The sequence below is a fragment of the Apus apus genome, chromosome 1 (assembly GCF_020740795.1).
Source record: "Apus apus isolate bApuApu2 chromosome 1, bApuApu2.pri.cur, whole genome shotgun sequence".
Taxonomy (NCBI): Eukaryota; Metazoa; Chordata; class Aves; order Apodiformes; family Apodidae; genus Apus; species Apus apus.
In genome coordinates this window covers 71,732,285-71,750,572 of record NC_067282.1, presented here as the reverse complement: position 1 = coordinate 71,750,572, position 18,288 = coordinate 71,732,285, and the positions used below count along the sequence as shown (strand labels likewise).

General features: G+C 45.3%; 2 protein-coding genes across 4 annotated transcripts in view; one reads left to right on the top strand and one right to left on the bottom strand.

Annotated features, from left to right (window-relative positions):
* Nucleotides 1–2,389: 2,389 nt before the first annotated feature.
* On the top strand, nucleotides 2,390–6,572 carry DUSP12 (dual specificity phosphatase 12). Of its 2 annotated transcripts, XM_051613441.1 has the most exons (6): nucleotides 2,390–2,702; nucleotides 2,793–2,906; nucleotides 2,995–3,113; nucleotides 4,374–4,470; nucleotides 5,092–5,278; nucleotides 5,875–6,572. In XM_051613441.1, exons 1-6 carry the CDS (start codon nucleotides 2,407–2,409, stop codon nucleotides 6,034–6,036), a joined length of 975 nt encoding a protein of 324 aa, XP_051469401.1. In that variant the 5' UTR covers nucleotides 2,390–2,406; the 3' UTR covers nucleotides 6,037–6,572. The 2 variants fall into 2 exon arrangements, with proteins under 2 accessions (XP_051469401.1, XP_051469409.1); XM_051613449.1 differs by lacking the exon at nucleotides 2,793–2,906.
* A 233-nt stretch (nucleotides 6,573–6,805) lies between these two features.
* The window catches only part of ATP6V1A (ATPase H+ transporting V1 subunit A), a 29,626-nt gene continuing 18,143 nt past the window's right edge, over nucleotides 6,806–18,288 (bottom strand). For both annotated transcript variants that reach the window (XM_051613426.1, XM_051613417.1), the window contains exons 8-15: nucleotides 17,537–17,645; nucleotides 16,586–16,708; nucleotides 16,383–16,497; nucleotides 15,327–15,390; nucleotides 14,355–14,558; nucleotides 12,354–12,448; nucleotides 10,934–11,105; nucleotides 6,806–9,028 (exon numbers count right to left, since the gene is read on the bottom strand). In XM_051613426.1, coding sequence (XP_051469386.1) covers nucleotides 8,936–9,028; nucleotides 10,934–11,105; nucleotides 12,354–12,448; nucleotides 14,355–14,558; nucleotides 15,327–15,390; nucleotides 16,383–16,497; nucleotides 16,586–16,708; nucleotides 17,537–17,645 — 975 coding nt within the window. In that variant the 3' untranslated portion in view covers nucleotides 6,806–8,935. The remainder of the gene's footprint in view (nucleotides 9,029–10,933; nucleotides 11,106–12,353; nucleotides 12,449–14,354; nucleotides 14,559–15,326; nucleotides 15,391–16,382; nucleotides 16,498–16,585; nucleotides 16,709–17,536; nucleotides 17,646–18,288) is intronic.

Genomic DNA, 18,288 nt, shown 5'->3' with positions numbered 1-18,288 from the left:
GAAATCTTTCTACGGAGTATGAAAAGTGAGCCCCTTTCTCTGTTGCTAGCTGCCTTTACAAGACTTTGAGGTTTTCTGTGGGCAGATGCAGCAATCCTTCCTGCCCATACGTAGATAAAAGTAGGCATGTGAAGCCCAGCATAGGTGAGCAGAGTGTACTAATGCAGGGAGCAGCAGTCTTTCAAAAATCTAAGGTTAAATTGGCTGCTTGAAGCACACCAACAGCTGGGACATTCCTGCTCCAAGGGATGGGATACTGCCATCTAGGGCTTCCCAGACCCCACCAAATTCTGAGCTCAGCAAAAGCTGAGAGGCACTACTCCAAAGTGCAAGACATGCCACCCAGGGCCCTTCACCAGCGGAACCTGTACAAAGTGGGAGCTCCAAGCTCCTGCTGCCTTTAGATGCCAGGAGGACACGGAAATCCAGAGTGGCTCTCACTCATAAATGTCCTTTTGAAGATGTCCCCAGCCATTAGCCCTTCTACTCTTTTGCTGCATGCCACCTCTGGCAACTCAGGCTGTGGGCTGCAGACTCTTCCTCTTGTGAACACTCCAATGTGCACACCCAAAACTGCTTAAAAGCCTGAAAGAGCAGAGCCGCTCTGATGGTGTGACAAAATACACAGGCCAAATCCTTCCAGTAGGGAAGAGGTGGTTATGCCTCTGCCCAGGTCCCCAGTGCTTCTGCTTCTGCAGCAGGAGACTCAGTGATGTGGCTGTGCCATGAGGTTCTGCAGCAGGCAGCCCAGGGAAGCCTTATGTTTTCTTTTCCCTTACAAAGTAGCAGGGCAGACACATGCTGAGATGGAATGCATTCACTGGGGTGAGTGGGCAACAGCCCATCATCTGACTTGTTTTTTCCCTTGCACCTGAGCTTGCCCCAAATGCTTAATTAGTCACATGGTTTCCTGGAACCTGGGGGAGAACAAACGGTCAAAAATTTCAGTGGTGAAGGAGAAGATGACAAAGGCTGAAGAAGGGAGGTGGAGGTAGGGGGCAGACTGATGGTTTGCAAATCAAAGTGAAAAAAATATTTATTCTATTTTGGGAGTCGTGAGTAAACTCAGGATATGTCACCTCAGGCTGCAGGTGGCAAACACAGCAAAGGGGGGTACAGAGAAACAACAAAGGTTGTTCACGGAGTGCAGCCTCAGTCATGCAAACTTCTTATGTGTTGAGCTGCCCAGGGGCTTTGCCCCACAGGTTTTGTACTTTCCCCTACTTCAGGTTTTCACTTTGAAATTACGCCTTTTTCATATTTCCTTGTCATCCACAGCCCTGGGAGCTGGTGCACAGGAGTCATACCGTGACTGGACCAAGCCCCTGGGAGTCTGTATCTGTGAGCTTTGCCTCTGCCACTGGTTTTAGTTGCAGAGAGTCCTGTTTACCCCTGCAAACTCATAGACTTGAAGGCTAACGGAGATAATTAACCATGCCATAGTACTCATACAATAATCCCTGTATAGTATAATCGTGCCATAAAACTCCTAGTCCCTTCAAAAAGTTGCACTCGCCTGCAGACTTTCTTCAGACCTCTTGCAAGATGAATAATCCAGTGTATCCCCATGGTAGTTTGCTGTAATTAACTGCTTTCATCACTAAAGGTCCTTTCATAGTTTCACCTGTCTTTCTTTTCAGTATGCTTTTTTTTTCCCCTGCTAGATTATAGCGGTTCTTACTGCAGACTTTTATGAATTCTTGAAAGCTTTTAGAACAGGCCCTTCATTTCTAGCTGGTGGCAATGGCAACCGGAAAGGAGGTTTTGCACAGGTAACGCGGTACTGTAGCTTACAAAAAAATCTGAACGACAGCTGTCAAGAGAGACTCCCTGTCCTCAGATACACAGTCACACTCTTTCCTTTGGCTGGAGGTTGTGTGATTTAAAACACCCCAAGAGGGGACCTGCTTTTGGCGGGACACCAGCCAATCCCACAGGCTCTCGGGCGAGCACGGGAGCTGAGGCAGGGCACCAGCAAGCTTCCAGCTGCAGAGGACCGGCGCTCTTAGAAGCCTCGGGGCTTCGCAGAGCCCTCTAGGTCTGCTCGACGGGCCACCAGCACGGTGTGGAAATCCCACAGCTCTGGGAGCCACTGTCCCACTGCCTCTCTCCCAGCGAGGCCGACACCTGAGTTGCATGAGAGAGGCGAGGCAAGACACTCATGGACGCGGGGAGAAGACGATTGCCCTGGTCCTCAGGGGTGTGTGAGGGTTATCGTGGAGGTTGTTACGTCCACCTTGGTAGGGGAAACTGAAGTAGCGCCCAGACAGCAGGAACGACGCCAGCGAGCACCCCCTCCCGGGCGCCTCCCGCCTGCCAAGGCCGCGGGCAGCTCCCCCCCCCGCCCCCATCGCCGCGGCCCCGGCAGCGCGGCCAGGGCCGGCCGGGCGCCATCTTGCGGGCGCCATGGCGGAGGCTGCGGGCGGGCGGGCCGGCGCGGCGGTGCCGGTGCCGGTGCCGGTGCTGCCGGGGCTCTACGTGGGCGGCGCGGAGTCCTGCTCGTCCCTGGAGGCGCTGAGGGCAGCGGGGGTGGTGGCGGTGCTGGCGGTGGACGCGGAGGAGCCGCCAGCGGTGCCGGGGGTGCGGGCCATGCACGTCCCGGCGCGGGACGAGCCCGGCGCCGACCTGCTGAGCCACCTGGACGGCTGCGCCGCCTTCATCGGCGCGGCCCGGGCGGGCGGCGGCTCCGTTCTCGTCCGCTGGTGAGGGCCGGGGGGGCGGGGGGGCGGGCAGCGTCCCGCCGCCCCGGGCGGTGCTGCTGACGGCCGGGCGGCCTTGTCCTTGCCTTGCAGCCAGGCCGGGCTGAGCCGCAGCGTGGCCGTGGTGACCGCCTACCTGATGAAGACGGAGGGGCTCGGCTGGGAGGAGGCCTACGCCGCCGTCCGGGCCGCCAAACCCGACGCCGAGTGGGTCTCCGTCTCCCGCCCGCCTGACGCTGTCCCCGCCCGGTGTCCCCCCCCCCTCAAGCCCGCTCTCCTCTCGTCCCCGCCGCAGGGTGAACGCGGGTTTCCAGCGGCAGCTGGAGCTCTACGAGGCCATGGGCTGCGCCGTCGACAGCAGCAGCGCCCTCTACAGGCGGTACCGGCTGCAGGTGCTGCGGGAGCGGTGCCCCGGTGAGTGGCGGCGGGGCCCTGCGGGAGCTCGAGGCGGGGGGAGGCTCCGGGCAGGCCCCCCGGGGTGGGACCGGCTGTCCGGAGGGCCTGCCGGCACCTGAAGGGGCCTAGGAGCGTGCCGGCCGGGGAGGGACTTTTTGCGAGGGTGTGTAGCGATAGAACAAGGGGTAAATGGGTTTAAACTGGAAGAGGGGAGATGTAGGTTGGGCATCAGGAAGAAATTCTTCGCGGTGAGACCCTGGCACAGGTTGCACAGGGAAGCTGTGGCTGACCCCTCCCTGGAGGTGTTCAAGGGCAGGTTGGATGGGGCTCTGAGCAACCTGGTCTAGTGGGAGGTGTCCCTGCCCATGCAGGGGGGGTTGGAACTGGATGATCTTTAAGGTCCCTTCCGACCCAAACCATTCTGTGATTCTAGGCTTTGAGTCAACACTCAAAGCAGCCATGCCCTGAGTTGGCTAGCTGAACGTACATACCCTGCTGGTTCTAGAGAGTTGTAGGTCATCAGTGAGGAAAAAAGCATCTTTGAGACATTCACGAGAAGTAAGATCCATAAGGAGCTGTTCTCTTTAGGAAAATACAGAAATGGTAATGGTCAATTTCATATGTTTCCTGATTATTTTTTTTTGCCTGGCTAGGCAAACTTAACATTCCCTGAAAATAAGTCAACAGAATTAAAGAAATAAAAATACCAAATGCAAAATTGATACAGTGTTGAAATCAATGCATGGAGTAAACTTCTATCATTTAATTAAATGCAAAAGGTTGACTGGAGTAGATATATGTGCATATGTGAAACTTTATAATAAAATAAAACCCCACAGCTTCTTTGTAAGATCTCAGTGTTGCACATTCAGCATGACACTGCTGTCTCCATTTACGTTCCCTTCTCCTTGGCAGTTCCCATGCGTAACCTGATTTTCTGTATTATGTGCACTAAAAGATTGGCAGAACTGTTAAAACTCCTTTGCCTGTACTTTCTGTTTAAGAACATGTAAAGCAAAATGCAACTATTTTACCATTGTTAGGGCCGAAGTCGAGATCCCAGTTCCTTGAATTAAGCAAATATCAATCTTAGGTGTGGTGGGATGAGACTGTTTCATGTTAGCTTACCATATGGAATGAGTGAGTGGACAAACGAATGGGAAGAAGGTGGCTTCTGCGTGCCATGATGGGGGCAGAGGCACAGCAGTGCCTTGTCCCACAGAAATGCAGCGTGGCTGCATTGGTCTGATTCACAACTTGGTACTGACCCCTCTGCAGAACTTCAGGACTTGCCCCGAGAAGTCTTTGCTGTCGATCCAACCAGTGTGTGTCAAATTCCAGATACAGAAGTTCTCTACAGGTGCAGGAAATGCAGGTACCGAACCTTTTACAGTTCTCCATTTAATGTCATTTTGAAATTGACTGGAGAAAAACAGCCTGTGTAAATCAAGGAGCATGTCATTATTGTCAGGACAGGGATGAGCTCTTCCCTAAGTTTCCATACAGTCCATGCCACAAAAAATTAGACAAAAGTATCTTACAAAATACAAAGCTTTTTTTGCCTGGACTTTTGCAGCACTTGTGCAGCCTAACCTGCCACGTTCTGCAGGCAGGCTTAATTCTGCTTGGCTCTGTGAAGTTGCTTGCTCTGAAACCAGAACTTCTAGTTTGGTTTTGACAATCAGTTCCTCTAGAAGAAACTTCTTACAGATTATGGGGAGTTACTACATTTTAACTGCCTTTTATGGATTAGTTAAAGTGAAGTTGAATAATCCTCCTATTTCCTGGGCATAGGTTTCTTCAAGTACACGAGTGTGTATTTAAACGTTAGTATGGAGGAATTGTTTAAAAATCAGTGTACATGAGAAGCAGCATACAGCTGTGGGACTGCTTTTTTCTATTGTCTGTAGGTTTCCCTGGTAAAAAAAAAAACAAAACAAAAACAAAAAAACCCCAACCATCTTGCTTCTCTTTTCCCCTCTGTCCTGGAGGGCAGGCGTGCTCTGTTCCGTAGTTCCAGTATTTTGTCCCACGTGGAAGGAAGCGGACCTACAGCCTTTGCCCACAAGAGGGTAACTGGCTCGGCTCGGCTGTGCAGTGATGGTCGTGAGAAGTGTACCTCTTACTTCACAGAGCCTGTGCAGTGGATGGAGCCAGCACTGCTCGGTGTGATGGAAGGACAGGTAAAGGGGAGCATGTGCTTTCTTTTTCAGGCTTTTTGCCCCCCACAAGGACCTAAGTCTCCCAGCCTTTCTGGCCCAAGTTTTGCAGCTTATGAAGAGAGTCTTAAATATCTTTTCATGAGGAAATGAGCTGTTGATCCCATTGAATGTAGAACGCTAGCCAGGGTGTTGGAGAGTCTCTCTGCTGTGTGGGTTTATTATAAAAGAGTTTGTGGGACCTATAAAACCCATTGCTTTCACAGGCTGACCAGTGCTTTTCTGGAGACTGGCAAAACTGTCCCAGAACCACGCTAGGGCTGAGCAGCTACCTTTCCAGACCCTCCATTTTGCCAGTGCTGCTGCCTGCTACACCCCAGGGCATGGCAAACACCAGCCAACACAGTTTAGCTTTTTTTGCCTGTTTTTCTATCTGTTTACCTTCTGTGAAGTGTTAAAAGGGCAAGACCTAGCTCAGCACAGGTTACCAAAATACAATGTACCATGGAAGCACAGTAGGAAATTACCTACATTTTAGTACATCTAAGTTAAACTAAAAAGTACATTTAAGCAGACCTACATCTGCATGTGCCTTGGAGTGAGTCACATTTTCCTTGCAGCTCCTGTGTCCCAAATGCACGTCCAAGCTGGGTTCCTTCAGCTGGCGAGGTGAGCAGTGTTCCTGTGGCCGCTGGGTGACACCTGCCTTCCAGATCCACAAAAGTCGAGTGGATGAAGCGAGGACTCTGCCGGTTGGTAACTTCCAAGCTGCCAAAACCTGAACTCATCTTTTCCCTTGATGGATTTTTTAACATCCACAGAGAATGGCTGGCTAGTCTGTGGTTGCCAGGAGGGAGCTTGTGACTTCTACCCCTTTGTAATGCAGTGGGATTACTTGAATGTTTGCTCTGTTTGAGCTTACTGTTTCATTAATATATAAAAAATAGCAAACGCTTCCTTTGAAGAGGTGTTACAGTGGTCAACTATGCACAAAAATGCCTGAATGTGAGGTTTTTGATATATTTTAACTTCATCTGTTGCTATTTTCAGGAGGTTTAAAAAGGATTACTAACATGTTACTTTCAGGCTGTGGCCGGCTTATCTGCCAATCCAGAAGTTTAAACCAGTTTGTCTGAAACACACAGCTGAGATTTTAGGAGGTATATCCCACAACATAAGTTACATATCAGAGAATTTCAAGGCTTAGTGAAGTGCCATAAAATGGTGGCACTGCCATCATTGTGTTCACTTGCATGACAGCTACTAGCAGTGAAAGGCAAGTTCATGCTTGTATTACAATAAAAGTACTAAAAATGTCTCCCCCAAGAATATTTCCTACACTGTAACTCTTCCTTTTGTGTAATAGCTGAGGTGATGAGGCAGGCTGCACTGGAACGGGAGGACTGCAGTAAAACATCCCTGCCTCACTGCTGCTTACAAGTTTAAATAGAGATCCTTAAAATCTTTCTTCATTCTAGGGAAGAACTGTATGCTGTGTATACCACTTTAGCACAGGTTTGGTGTGGCTAAAGAAAACAGGACAGAAAGACCTACTTTAAAGCCATTTTATTTTCATTGACTCCAACTTTTTTTTATTTTTCTTTTTTACACAATTTCCAGCAACATACATTATGAAATATACAAGATAAAGTAGGTGGTGGGGTTCTGCCCCTCTTTTCATCCTTCCCACAGCTGTGGAGGAAAGACTTGCAGGACACAGTGAACATCAGAATCTCAACACTGAAAACAGACACAAAACAAAAAATGACAAAAATATATAGGAAACTGTTTGAACTGGTCACACTTCAGGGCCAGGTACAGCACAATAAATATTAGAACTGCATTACCTTAGACATCTTCTGTAAAGTTTATAACATCCTCTATGTAAAGAGATAAGAACATCTGTTTTCTAGCATGAAATGCTACATAGTACAGTGGTGAAGGGTACAAACAATGAGGAATCCAGCAGGGGCTTGAATGGTGACTACTCATTCACACATGCTCATTGGTAAAATAAGCAGCATACACTGAAAGTTTAGTGAGCTGTAAACTTAACCATTCACTACCAGAGTATCAGGTGGAGGAGTAGCTCCTTTTGGGAGAACCAAAAATAGTTAATCCCTTTAAGTTTCAGCTGGGCTGTCCCTGACAAACTACGAGTTGGTATCATAGTTGAAGTGGCAGCATTTGGTCCATAGTGCGAGACTTTGCATTGCTACTGTTCAAAGCCGGCAGCTGGTGGAAAGAGGTGGGTGCAGAGTTAACACTTGGCCACACCACCACAACCAGTGGTGACTTGTCATGAAACCATGACTGTAACAAAGCAGCACTGGATGCCACCTGACACAAGTGAGTGGGAGAGAGTGGAGAAGATGCCAGCATTTTTCTCTCTCTCACTCCGCAGCAATGGTGTGAGAGCTGGGCTCTTGGAGTATGACAGAAAGGCTGCGCTCTGCTCACTCCTCACCTCATACACATTTTGCCAACAAGCAAGCCTAAGACACAGCAGTTTCAGCTGCTTGACAGAGTGCTTCCAGAGCACAGAGAAGATGACCAGTCACTGGTTTCTCTTGCATTGTAATCAACAAGACAGGAGTAAATACACTTTGTACTCCTCAGCCTTCCCTCTGTTCATCCCCTGCCCCAAGAAGTGTAGCATCATACATTCCTCTTACATGAGAACTGGGGACCTTCTGTGCCACCACCAAACAGGCCACGTGAGCACAGGTGGACAAGGAAGGTTAAGCACATGCCTGCCTTCCTTTCCTTGGCATGGCCACTGCACTGGCAGACAGCCCCACTGAGCAAGGACTGTGCTCCTGGTCCACACACATGGCATCACATGCTGTGCATGTCCTGCAGAACATGGCAGCAGTCACAGGCTTCACACACTGAAACAGCTGAGCATCATGACATTTTAAGGGGTGAGTGGGAGGCAAGAAGGTACACTTTTGCTGGAAGCTGAGCATCTATGGCTTTGATTTTAGCTGATGCCAAGTCCAACAGTCCTATCTGTATTAAGCAGGAAAATAAAACTCTTTTTTCCAGTGTACAAAATCATACTGGTTGCTTGTACATGCTTATCTTCTAGTTAGTCCCTTGGAGAGATCCAGGACTACCACATTGCAATACCAACTGACCCAGCTGAAGGCTGCAAAAGGAACAGTAGTGAAAAATTTTTGGTTGTATCAACATGTCATCAGGATATGGTCAAAAATTCTGCTTCAGAATAGGGAGTTCTGCATCATAATAGTACGTAGCAAAGTGCCAGATGTAAATGCCCTTACCACTGCCAGCTCAGAACGTACCATGTGACTGCATTAAGATCTACACCTCCCCTGCCCGTACAGCTCATTTGGTTACATCCCAAGGTGAAAGATGGGTTACCAAGCGAGCTGGGAGAGGCAAGGTGAAGTTTTTCCCACCCTAGAAGTGTACAACAGCATTTCCTCACTCAGCCAGGCCCATTCACTCATCACTCACCATTTCAGACACACCAAGCAATGCCGAACACAAACTAAGAGGAATGTTTTGTAAGGACACTCTCTTGAGTATGAACAGGGGAAACACAGGGCTAGGTATCAACTCAAGTACTGTTGCATCATTCTTGTAAGGTAGGGAAGCAGAGGAGTTGAGATGAGGAACCGAGAGGACAAACTGGAGTGGTCACAGAGGTTGAGTCTAGTCTTCCAGACTGCGAAATGCATTCTGCATATCCTCAAACAGCTGAGCATAGTCCGCCTTGATTTTTGTTTCACCATCTTTGACAGGGTCCTGAAAAATAACACAGCAAATGAACAGGTATTTCAATAAAAGCCTCAGGTGCTTAACACAACCCTGCTTTGCCAGTGCTGTAACTTCTCAACCTCAGGGTTAACACTTGTTAACTGCAGAGCAGTCACTAGAGCTCCATCTCTGCCTCCTGTCTGTCTCACCAACAGCCACAAGGTTTAAATCTCATCCTCTTCACACAGTCAGTGAGTAGGCAAAATGGATATTGGACAGAGGAAATTTTTCATGAGCAGTGCTTGCTTTATTGAAAAGCAACTGATTTGGAGAGGATGTGATAACTGGTTGATGCCGTGCGATTCAAGAGCTGCAGTGATTAATACCAGCTCCTAACCCCAAACCAAATGAAGTAAGCATCTTCATGACTCAAATGCTCTGCTGTACTGTCTGGGGTACGTCCCTGTAAGTGCAACAGTTACTTTGCCATCACTTGGAGGTGGCTCAGTTCTAATTAGAATCTTACTGTGCCATTGTAACAAGCTCAAAAACATCTTTGTACAGCTTCATTTTTTCCAAACACTTTTCACTAAAGACACGGGCAAAAAAAATGCAACAGTCAGCTGTGTTCTGAGGCTGCAAGGCCTTCCCTACAAGAAGCATCACCTGCCAGGCTGTGGAATCTGTTCACTGTCTTCACCATTCCCCTTCTCAGAACCACGTTCCTCTGGGTCTGTGCAGCTCTTGGGAAACACGAGGACTTACATGTGGATTCAATACTCCATCATCTCTCCAAAGTACACAGACCACAGGATGCAGAACATGTAAATTCTCATGCCTTTTAGACCACTACCCAGGAAATACCATTTTCCTTTCATAACTATTACTGTATTAGAGGGCTAGCTCCATTTAACATGTATTCACCCTCTGGATTCCCATTTTCCACGCCTCTGCTGTATGCCAGATGTCTTCTGGTGGCCAGGGTTTGTAAAAAGTAGCCACCCCTCAAAGCAGCTCATGGCCCCAACTGTATCCTGTTACGATCTTCCTGATGCTTTGAGAATATATACCAGGGATCTGCTTACTGCAGAAACAAACCAGCGCCCTGCGGGAACAAAATACCTTGGCATGCTACAACACTTAATTTTAAATGCAATTTTTTCCTACAGTACTTGTTCTTGAAAAATTTGCAATAAGAGCTTCTAAGAGTTTTAACAGAGTAAGCATCATACTTCATAGAGAATATTCCTTAGCTACTTAAACATAGCTAGCACCACAGGTTACTGTCCTATCAGTAAATGCTACACCAGCATGCTCTGGCTGAGTTTTAGGAAAGCTGTACTCTAAAAATTTCGCTGCTGAAATTACCCAGAGCAGGTGCTCCAAGTCACTTTTTTTCTCTTTAGCCCATGTCTAAATCAGTCCTCCTAGTCACCTGCCTTAGGCCCTGATGCCAAACACTTGGGACATCATGTATTACTGCAAGAATCCAGCGTTTCTTTCCTTAGCTTCTCCTTAATACAGCTTGATCAACATTTCTATCATTCACTTTTTAGCACATTCCTGGATTTAAAAAAGCAGCCTTTAGGCTGCCTGTATCTGCTAATAGTGTCCTTAGAACATGTTACAATTTTTTACATAATTTTATCACAAAAACCTCAAACCAAACAGGAAAGATGCATGTACTACCACTATGAATATATGTAACATAAAAGACACCACTGAAGGTGGGGTTGCCAAGGCTCTGGAGCCAGCACCACCCAATGACATTTCAGTACTGACTGAATGTTCAGTAACTAAAGCCAGTTCTTAAGTGCATTCAAAATGATTGCAAAAAAGTCTCTGCTCATAGACCTTTATCTAAGGCAACTGATGACCACCTTTGAGAAACAGCCTTTCAGAAGCACTGGAAACTCCCAAAAGGCAGTGCAACCCAGCCCCTTTCCAGCATACCTTGAACTTCATGGAGGTAAGTCTGTAGAGGATTTCACTCATGTTCTCTCGGATGATGGACCACGTGATCTTATTGTCACTCTGGGCTGTGGTTTCTACAGCACGGCGTGCCATGTCATAAAATGCAATCATATTGGAAAGCATTCCCACTGTTTTATAGAAAGGGCAGAACCTGATGGAATAGAAGAGGAACTGTCAGGCATTTTGGAACTGTTAACAGGACAAACCTTTGCAACAACTCTGAATTCTCACCCAAGAGAAAGAGCACTAGCCTGCTTCACTCCAGGCATGTTTTTATACATGCTGTCAAACGAGAGAGAGTGCCTCTAATAGGTCTCATATTTTTAAATAGGTGAATCATAGGCTGAGGGAATCATCCTGAAATGAGGTCTCTGAAACTGCACGCAAGCACTGGGCAAAAGAGAACAGCAACCATCACTGTACAAGTCTTGCACTTTCAGTCTGTGCCAATGCTAAGGAGAAAGGGGAATCATCAGAACAGCCAACAGAATTCCTCCTTCCTCTTTTACCCATCATGGAAGCAAGCTTCCTCCAAGCAGCCTGGGATGACCTGACAGCTCTGCAAGTTTGCTCAGAGAAAAGGGAGTGTTTCTAAGAGAAAAACACTCCATACACAAAAAGGTGCATTTTCAATGGGTAGATGACTGCCACAAAAGGTACCTCATTATTATTTATACACTACACCATGCTACTTCCTGTGCTTCCCTACTGCACACTTCCATACCTGCCCTAGTAACCTAATCTAAGGCACACCACCTTACAGAATGATGTGTGCCTGAATTTTGAGTGATGAAGCATTTCAAGACCTCCTGGTCATATCGTAATATTCTGTGATTCTGTGTGATTCTGATCTACCTAGGTTGGGGAATGAGATGAAGCACAAAAGGCCCCTTGTCAGGCTGTTAAAACACAAGGATAGCACGGAAAGCAGCAAAGCAGATGGGGATAAACAGGCATTGCACTAGGGAAAAGATCCAGTACATTTTTTTGATGGATCAAATGTACTCAGGAATTATGCAATAGTAACTGAAAGCAGATTCTTGCAGTCCCCCATGCATTTCTAGAACAAACGGGAAGACTCTGGGTATTGACTGTGAGAACAGAGAGTTCCTCTCCTCCTCCTCCTCAGGAGGACATGCTATTGCAGAAATACTGGCTATCTGAAAAATAGATGAGGGCCCAAGAAACTCAAAGGGTGCAACTGCGTTTGGAAAAGGTCTGCATGCCTTGGGTAAGACAACATGAATACATGGTTCAATCAGGCCTACCTAAGCACCATTCTTCCATTTGTTTATGGCAAGTAAAATTCATTGTGGTGCTGGTCTATTTTCAAGTAAAACAGCCATCTAAATCCAGACTACACAGGACAAAGAGGGCAGAGTGGCCAGTCAGATCTCACCTGTCATAAGGTGTGTAACCATTCTGCTGCAAGAAGTCGTCTTTTATCAGCTTGGCAACCTCCAAGGTAATTTTATCTGTTTCTGCCAAGGAAGCCTAGAAAAGTAAGGTATGCTGTTAGTTTGGTACTCAAGCCCATGAGGACATCCTGGCCAAGAACTGTTATCTTTCAATACATGTTTTATTCCCACCCTCTTAAGATAGCTTCCAGCAGAATTCTGTCTTCTGCATGTATCTCACTCCCAGCTATAGAACAGCCAATGTAATTGATAGCCAAAGTAAGATGGGCCAAACAGTCAATAAGTCTACTTTATCTAATGATAAACAATGGAAAGAAAGTTTCCAGTATGATAATGGAAAAGCCACAGAAAAAAACACATGGCTCTGCTATGAGGTACATTGACACATAACCTTCCTACATAATTATGTAAATTAATTTCCACCTTCCTCCATCCTTATGTCCATGGATGCATGTTAGATCAATAAGCAATCTTAAGGATTTGATCCTAGCCTCTAATAGCTACCAATGGGCTTTCTCCATCTGGTATTCAAGAAAAGTAAATGAGTGTATGGCAATGTCTGTCATGCTCTGCAAGACAGTCACAACCATGCTGACACTGTTGCTGCAGCTGGCACTGCAGGTCACTCTTTTCTACCTTTATTGTTCTTGTGCTGAAGGGTGAACTGAGTTTTAAGTACCCCTCCTTGCTTTCTAGATAGGAAGTTTGGCCCTTCTTTCACAAGGAGACTAACAAAATTCACAGCTAAAAAGAAAAAATATATCCAATTGCTTTTCCACAATCCCCCTATCTAAAGGTCTGTTGCAGTTGTTAGCCAAGAACAGACTGAAAGAAACTGTTAAATATAACATCTGTAAGAACAAGATCACCAGTTCCAGTACTTCTATCGTGGGAATAATGTCTAGTTACAAGCACTGAATTATCAATATCCCTTCCAAACCAATAAACTGATGACTACCCTGCTCTGTAAAGTAGCCTTTTAGAACATGGTTTTGTTAAATAGGTAACTGCAGAAAGCCCTAAGATCACATTTCCTTTTCTTTGAAGACACATCTAGAGATAAGAGCTCTGCTAGGCAAGATCTGGTGAAAGGCCTCATCCTGTTTGGGCTACAACATCACTGAATAGGGACAGCACCAGAAGGAAATTTCCTCCAAGTAGTAGTTAATACATATTACTACACACTAGTACTACCTTGTAAATCAGAATAGCTCATCTGAACATCACGGGATTAAATTACTGTCAAGTATGTGGTAGGCACCTGTCAATTATTTATAGTGTTAAGCTGAAACAGAGTTTTCACTGGGTCCCTTTTGAGAGCTCTCACAGGAAATTTTCCTGACCAAGTTTAGCTTTCTCTCTAAAATAGCGAATGAAGGAAATGAAAGAATGCTCCTGTAAAATAGGGTCATATGTCATGTCACAGGTTTTCACAAACAAACTAGGTAATCAATAGTTTTTAGAAAAAGCAGCCATCACTTCTTTTTCTACAGGCCAGCTTGTAAAAGCCAACACCTCTGTTCTGTGACTGGCAATACGGTTTCTAATAAATTGTAACTCTTTGGATGACTTCAACAGTAAAGATCAGTTTGCATCATTTTTCTGAAAGATTGCTGCAATGAAATACTATGGTAAGCTGCAGCAATGGGTATTTCAGTAGGACTAGAACACTGAAGCAAGGGAAGCTTCTTAACTCCACAATTAGATGCCCTGCAAACAAATTTACAAAGAGAAAAGCAGCATCAAATATATTTAGCAAATCTAAAGAAGTGTTTGTAGTTACAAGTCAAACAACATGTAATAAAGTTGGAATAAAGCACAGTTTTGGGCAGGAGCATCTGACATCTCCCTGTGACCATTTGCCTTTTTTGCACAATGCAGTATTCAAGTCTGGTCTAAAAGATGGTCAAAAGCCTGCACCAGCAGTAAGGAAATGGAGGATGGCTCATTGACACCACAATTCCTCACAGCTGGTTACTCACCTTCCCCACAAGCTGCACAATCTCTGCAAGGTCCTCTTCCTCCTGTAGGATTTCTTTGGCCTTTGTCCTGAGAGGAACAAACTCTGTAAAATGCTTGTCATAGTATTCATCCAGAGCACGAGTGTATTTGCTGTAACTGATCAGCCAGTTAACAGAGGGGAAGTGCTTGCGTTGTGCCAGTTTCTTATCCAGGCCCCAGAAAACCTGTCAGAAACCAGGAAGATCAACCAGGGTTCCAAATCAAAAGTTAACCAAAATAATTTAAGGCAAACCAACCCACCCCCCCAAAAAAAAAAACAACAAAACCAAACCCCAATACAGTAAGGAAATTTGGGCAAATGCAACACAGCAAAGTCTTTCACAAATGAAAGCCAGAGAGAGAAAAATAAAGCATTCTTTATATTAATGTAATTATAGCAGCGATTTACAAATACACTGCTAAAAAAATTATGCAGCTTATAAACTGCATTAAGATTTAGCCAGCTTGAGCCTCTTCAAGAGGGAGGAGTCAGCCATAATGAAGACAACGTCAATGCTGGAGTCTAATAAAGTGGAGACCCATTAGATGCAACCCCTTTTCCCAAAATAGGGCTGCAAACAATTACATTATTGTCCCTGTCAGCTGCTCTGAGGATTTTTTTGTGGTTTCAACGCAGTGGTTCACTTTTCATCTCAGCTGAGAGCAGCCACATTTGAAGTGCAGCAATGGGGAAGCCCGTGGATATTCCTGCTCAGTCAGCAGTGGAATGAATTGCTACCTTAGCTCCCTCTTCCAAAGGGATCTTGAACACATCAGTTCAGAGACCATCTCATAAGGTCACCTTTTATACTGTTAGAACATTTTCCAAAGCACCCTACAAAGCTGCTTGCATCAAATCAAAGCTCTCACAGTGTAGCCACTGGCACAAACACACTGAAGCACGGTCATTTCAAGTCTAGCAAAGCAGAAAGAAGAGCCACTGGAGAACATACCTGAACAATGCCCAGTGTTGCAGATGTGACAGGATCAGAGAAGTCACCACCCGGGGGAGAGACACTGACCAGGAAGAGGTAAGGAAAACTGATCAGACTTGGTTTCACAGTTTCAACTGAAGTGCCCAATGTATGACTGCACAGCTCCAGTCATCACAGAAACGAGGAAAGTCAACATGATACCAAGCAAGTCACAAATTGCAAGCTTCTACTCCAGAAAGTGTTACACACCCACACAGGCATGATGTCAAGAATAGCATGAAATACAGCTTTATCAGCCAGTGTGCTGATAGGACACCATGAAACACAGTGCAACGATTATTTTACAGAAAAATCATCCAAATTTGCAATTATTTTAGATAGTCACCTATACAACAACCACCTCCAATTCAGTTGGGCTTGACACCCTAATATGTACCTTCTCAGAGATTAAAAAAAAAAGTAAAAATCTTCCAAACTCAAAAGCACAATGTGCTTCTGTATGTATGTTGTGGACAGCAGAACTAAGTAGAGCATGGACTTCAGGTGTTCCTGCAGGTGCTAAAGACTCTCCTGAAAATGTGTGTGTGAAAAATTCAGTTTGCCCAGAGTATGATATATAAATCAAATGTCTGTGGACCACATGCTTTTAACAGCCCACCACAGCTTGAGATATGCTGCTCCATGTAATTCTACTATATATGAGCAAGAAAATAATGATTCATTATGCCCTCAAGTGCACACACTGCCTCTTCTTTCCTGCTCTGAGCATGGCTTGACACTTTCAGTGACAGCTCTAATGGCATTCTTCCCTGAGCCAGCTGCTCCAATTGCTGCAAGTGACTGTGATTCCACTCCTCACAGAACTACCTGTCCACATTAATTCCTTCTGCCCCCACGAACAATTTAGCAGTAGCTGAGGGTGAACAGAGACTAAACATCTGCCTACTCATTCACACACTTTTAGTTCCGCAGCTGCACAGAGCAACAAGGACTTTTTTGTCTGAAAAACAGGTACTTTGACAAGTACAGAGAAGAGCATGCAGCCAACTCTAAGCAAAGAAATGCAACACTCACGCTCCAACAATGCTGACGCTGCCTTCCCTTTCAGGATTTCCCAGACACTTCACTCTGCCAGCTCGCTCATAGAAAGAGGCTAGACGGGCACCAAGGTAGGCTGGATAACCACTGTCTGCAAACACCAACACACAGAAACTGAGTCCAAGGCCCAGCGTTTCAAGGATGTACTGACAAGACAAGAATGAGAAAAGACTACTCACCAGCTGGCATTTCAGCCAGTCGCCCTGAAATCTCTCTGAGGGCCTCAGCCCATCGGGAAGTAGAGTCTGCCATCATACTGACATGGTAGCCCATGTCCCGGAAATACTCAGACAGGGTGATGCCTAGAACAAAGACAACAGTGTGCTGCATGATACAAGCATAGAGTTCCCTTCTGAAATGTAATTCATCACTAAGATGCAAACAAGCCAAAACACTTAAGTTGACATTTTGATGGAAAAAGACACCGAAAGCTACTCTTTATTCCTATTAGATCATGTCCTTGCTGTCAGTATTTATTTATTTCTTCTCACTCTCCCCTTTTTTTGCATATTAACCCCTCTGGCTCATCTTACATTCCCATGCATTTCTTTGAAGAGATAAAGCAATGTCATTGAATTGTCACACTGAAAGCATGAACAAAGCCTCTTCTTACTGTAAAATGTCTCCTTCCCTTTCAAACTACCAGAATACAATAGTGAAAAAAAGTCATGTCTTTACCTTCATTATCTGACTTTTCACAAAAAAGACTTAAAAAAAATCTCTAAGAGACTGCAATAGAAAGAATAATCTGCCAACTAAGAGAGTACTATTCTGACCCATTAAATGGCTGTACTTGTCAGCAAAAAGCTATTCACAAACAAAAGATTACATAGTTAACATATGGAGAAAAACTACATGACAGCTAGCACAGTAAGTTCACCTTATAAGTAAAACTTACTCAATATTTGGAAGTCATAGTTACATACAAGCAAGCCAAATTCAATTAAGACTTCATGCAGAACTTCATTAGATTAAGACTCCATTAGAACTTCACGCATGCAAGGCCTGAAAGGCTTGACTTCTGAAACTAAGCAGGTTTCTTAATACTGACAACCTCAGGAACTGAAAATACTAAAGCATAATGGCTTGCTCTACACACACAGCCTTTTCTGGCCTCCTGTAAATCTTACCAGTATAGATAGAGGCTTCTCTGGCAGCCACAGGCATGTTGGAGGTATTTGCTACAAGAGCTGTTCTCTTCATGATGCTTTCTACCTTGCCATCAACTTCCATGGTTAACTAAAATGTAAAAAAAATAAAATTACTGTAGCAAGGATTTTTAATTTTTTTTTGTTGTTTTGTGTTCATTTGTTTTTAAAATGTATTTCTTTTTGTATCATGATACTCTTCTCACAGCTACTCTACCAAGAGCAGAAACTACTCAAGATTTGAGGATACTATGCTGGTTTGCCTTCCAGACCACACACAGTTCAACGCTTTGATGTACATGCCTCACTCAGCCTCATCTCTTCTTCAGCAACTGGTAAAACCCTATGGATCCCACTTACATGAATGACAAAACTACTGCATCAGGAAGTACACTGTCCCCTCAGGTTACTGGACTAGAAGAGCCAAAAATCTTAGCCTCCTGTTTAAGTTCATTAGGTATCAAATATCAAATAACTACACCAATCCAACTTTGTCTTTGACAACTGAGCATAAATAACCCATGTGAAGCCTCACAGGCACCTGAACAACAGAATGCATATTCTGACATTTGCATAGAATTCCACTTATGATTATCCTGGCATTTACCATTTTCATTACCACCTCAGCTTGGACATCTTCACCTTGCAATCAATCAACACACCCAAGCCTTTTACTCTTACTTCTGACACTGGATTTCCACCTAACAGTTCCAGCTATCTGGCTTCCTCTCACA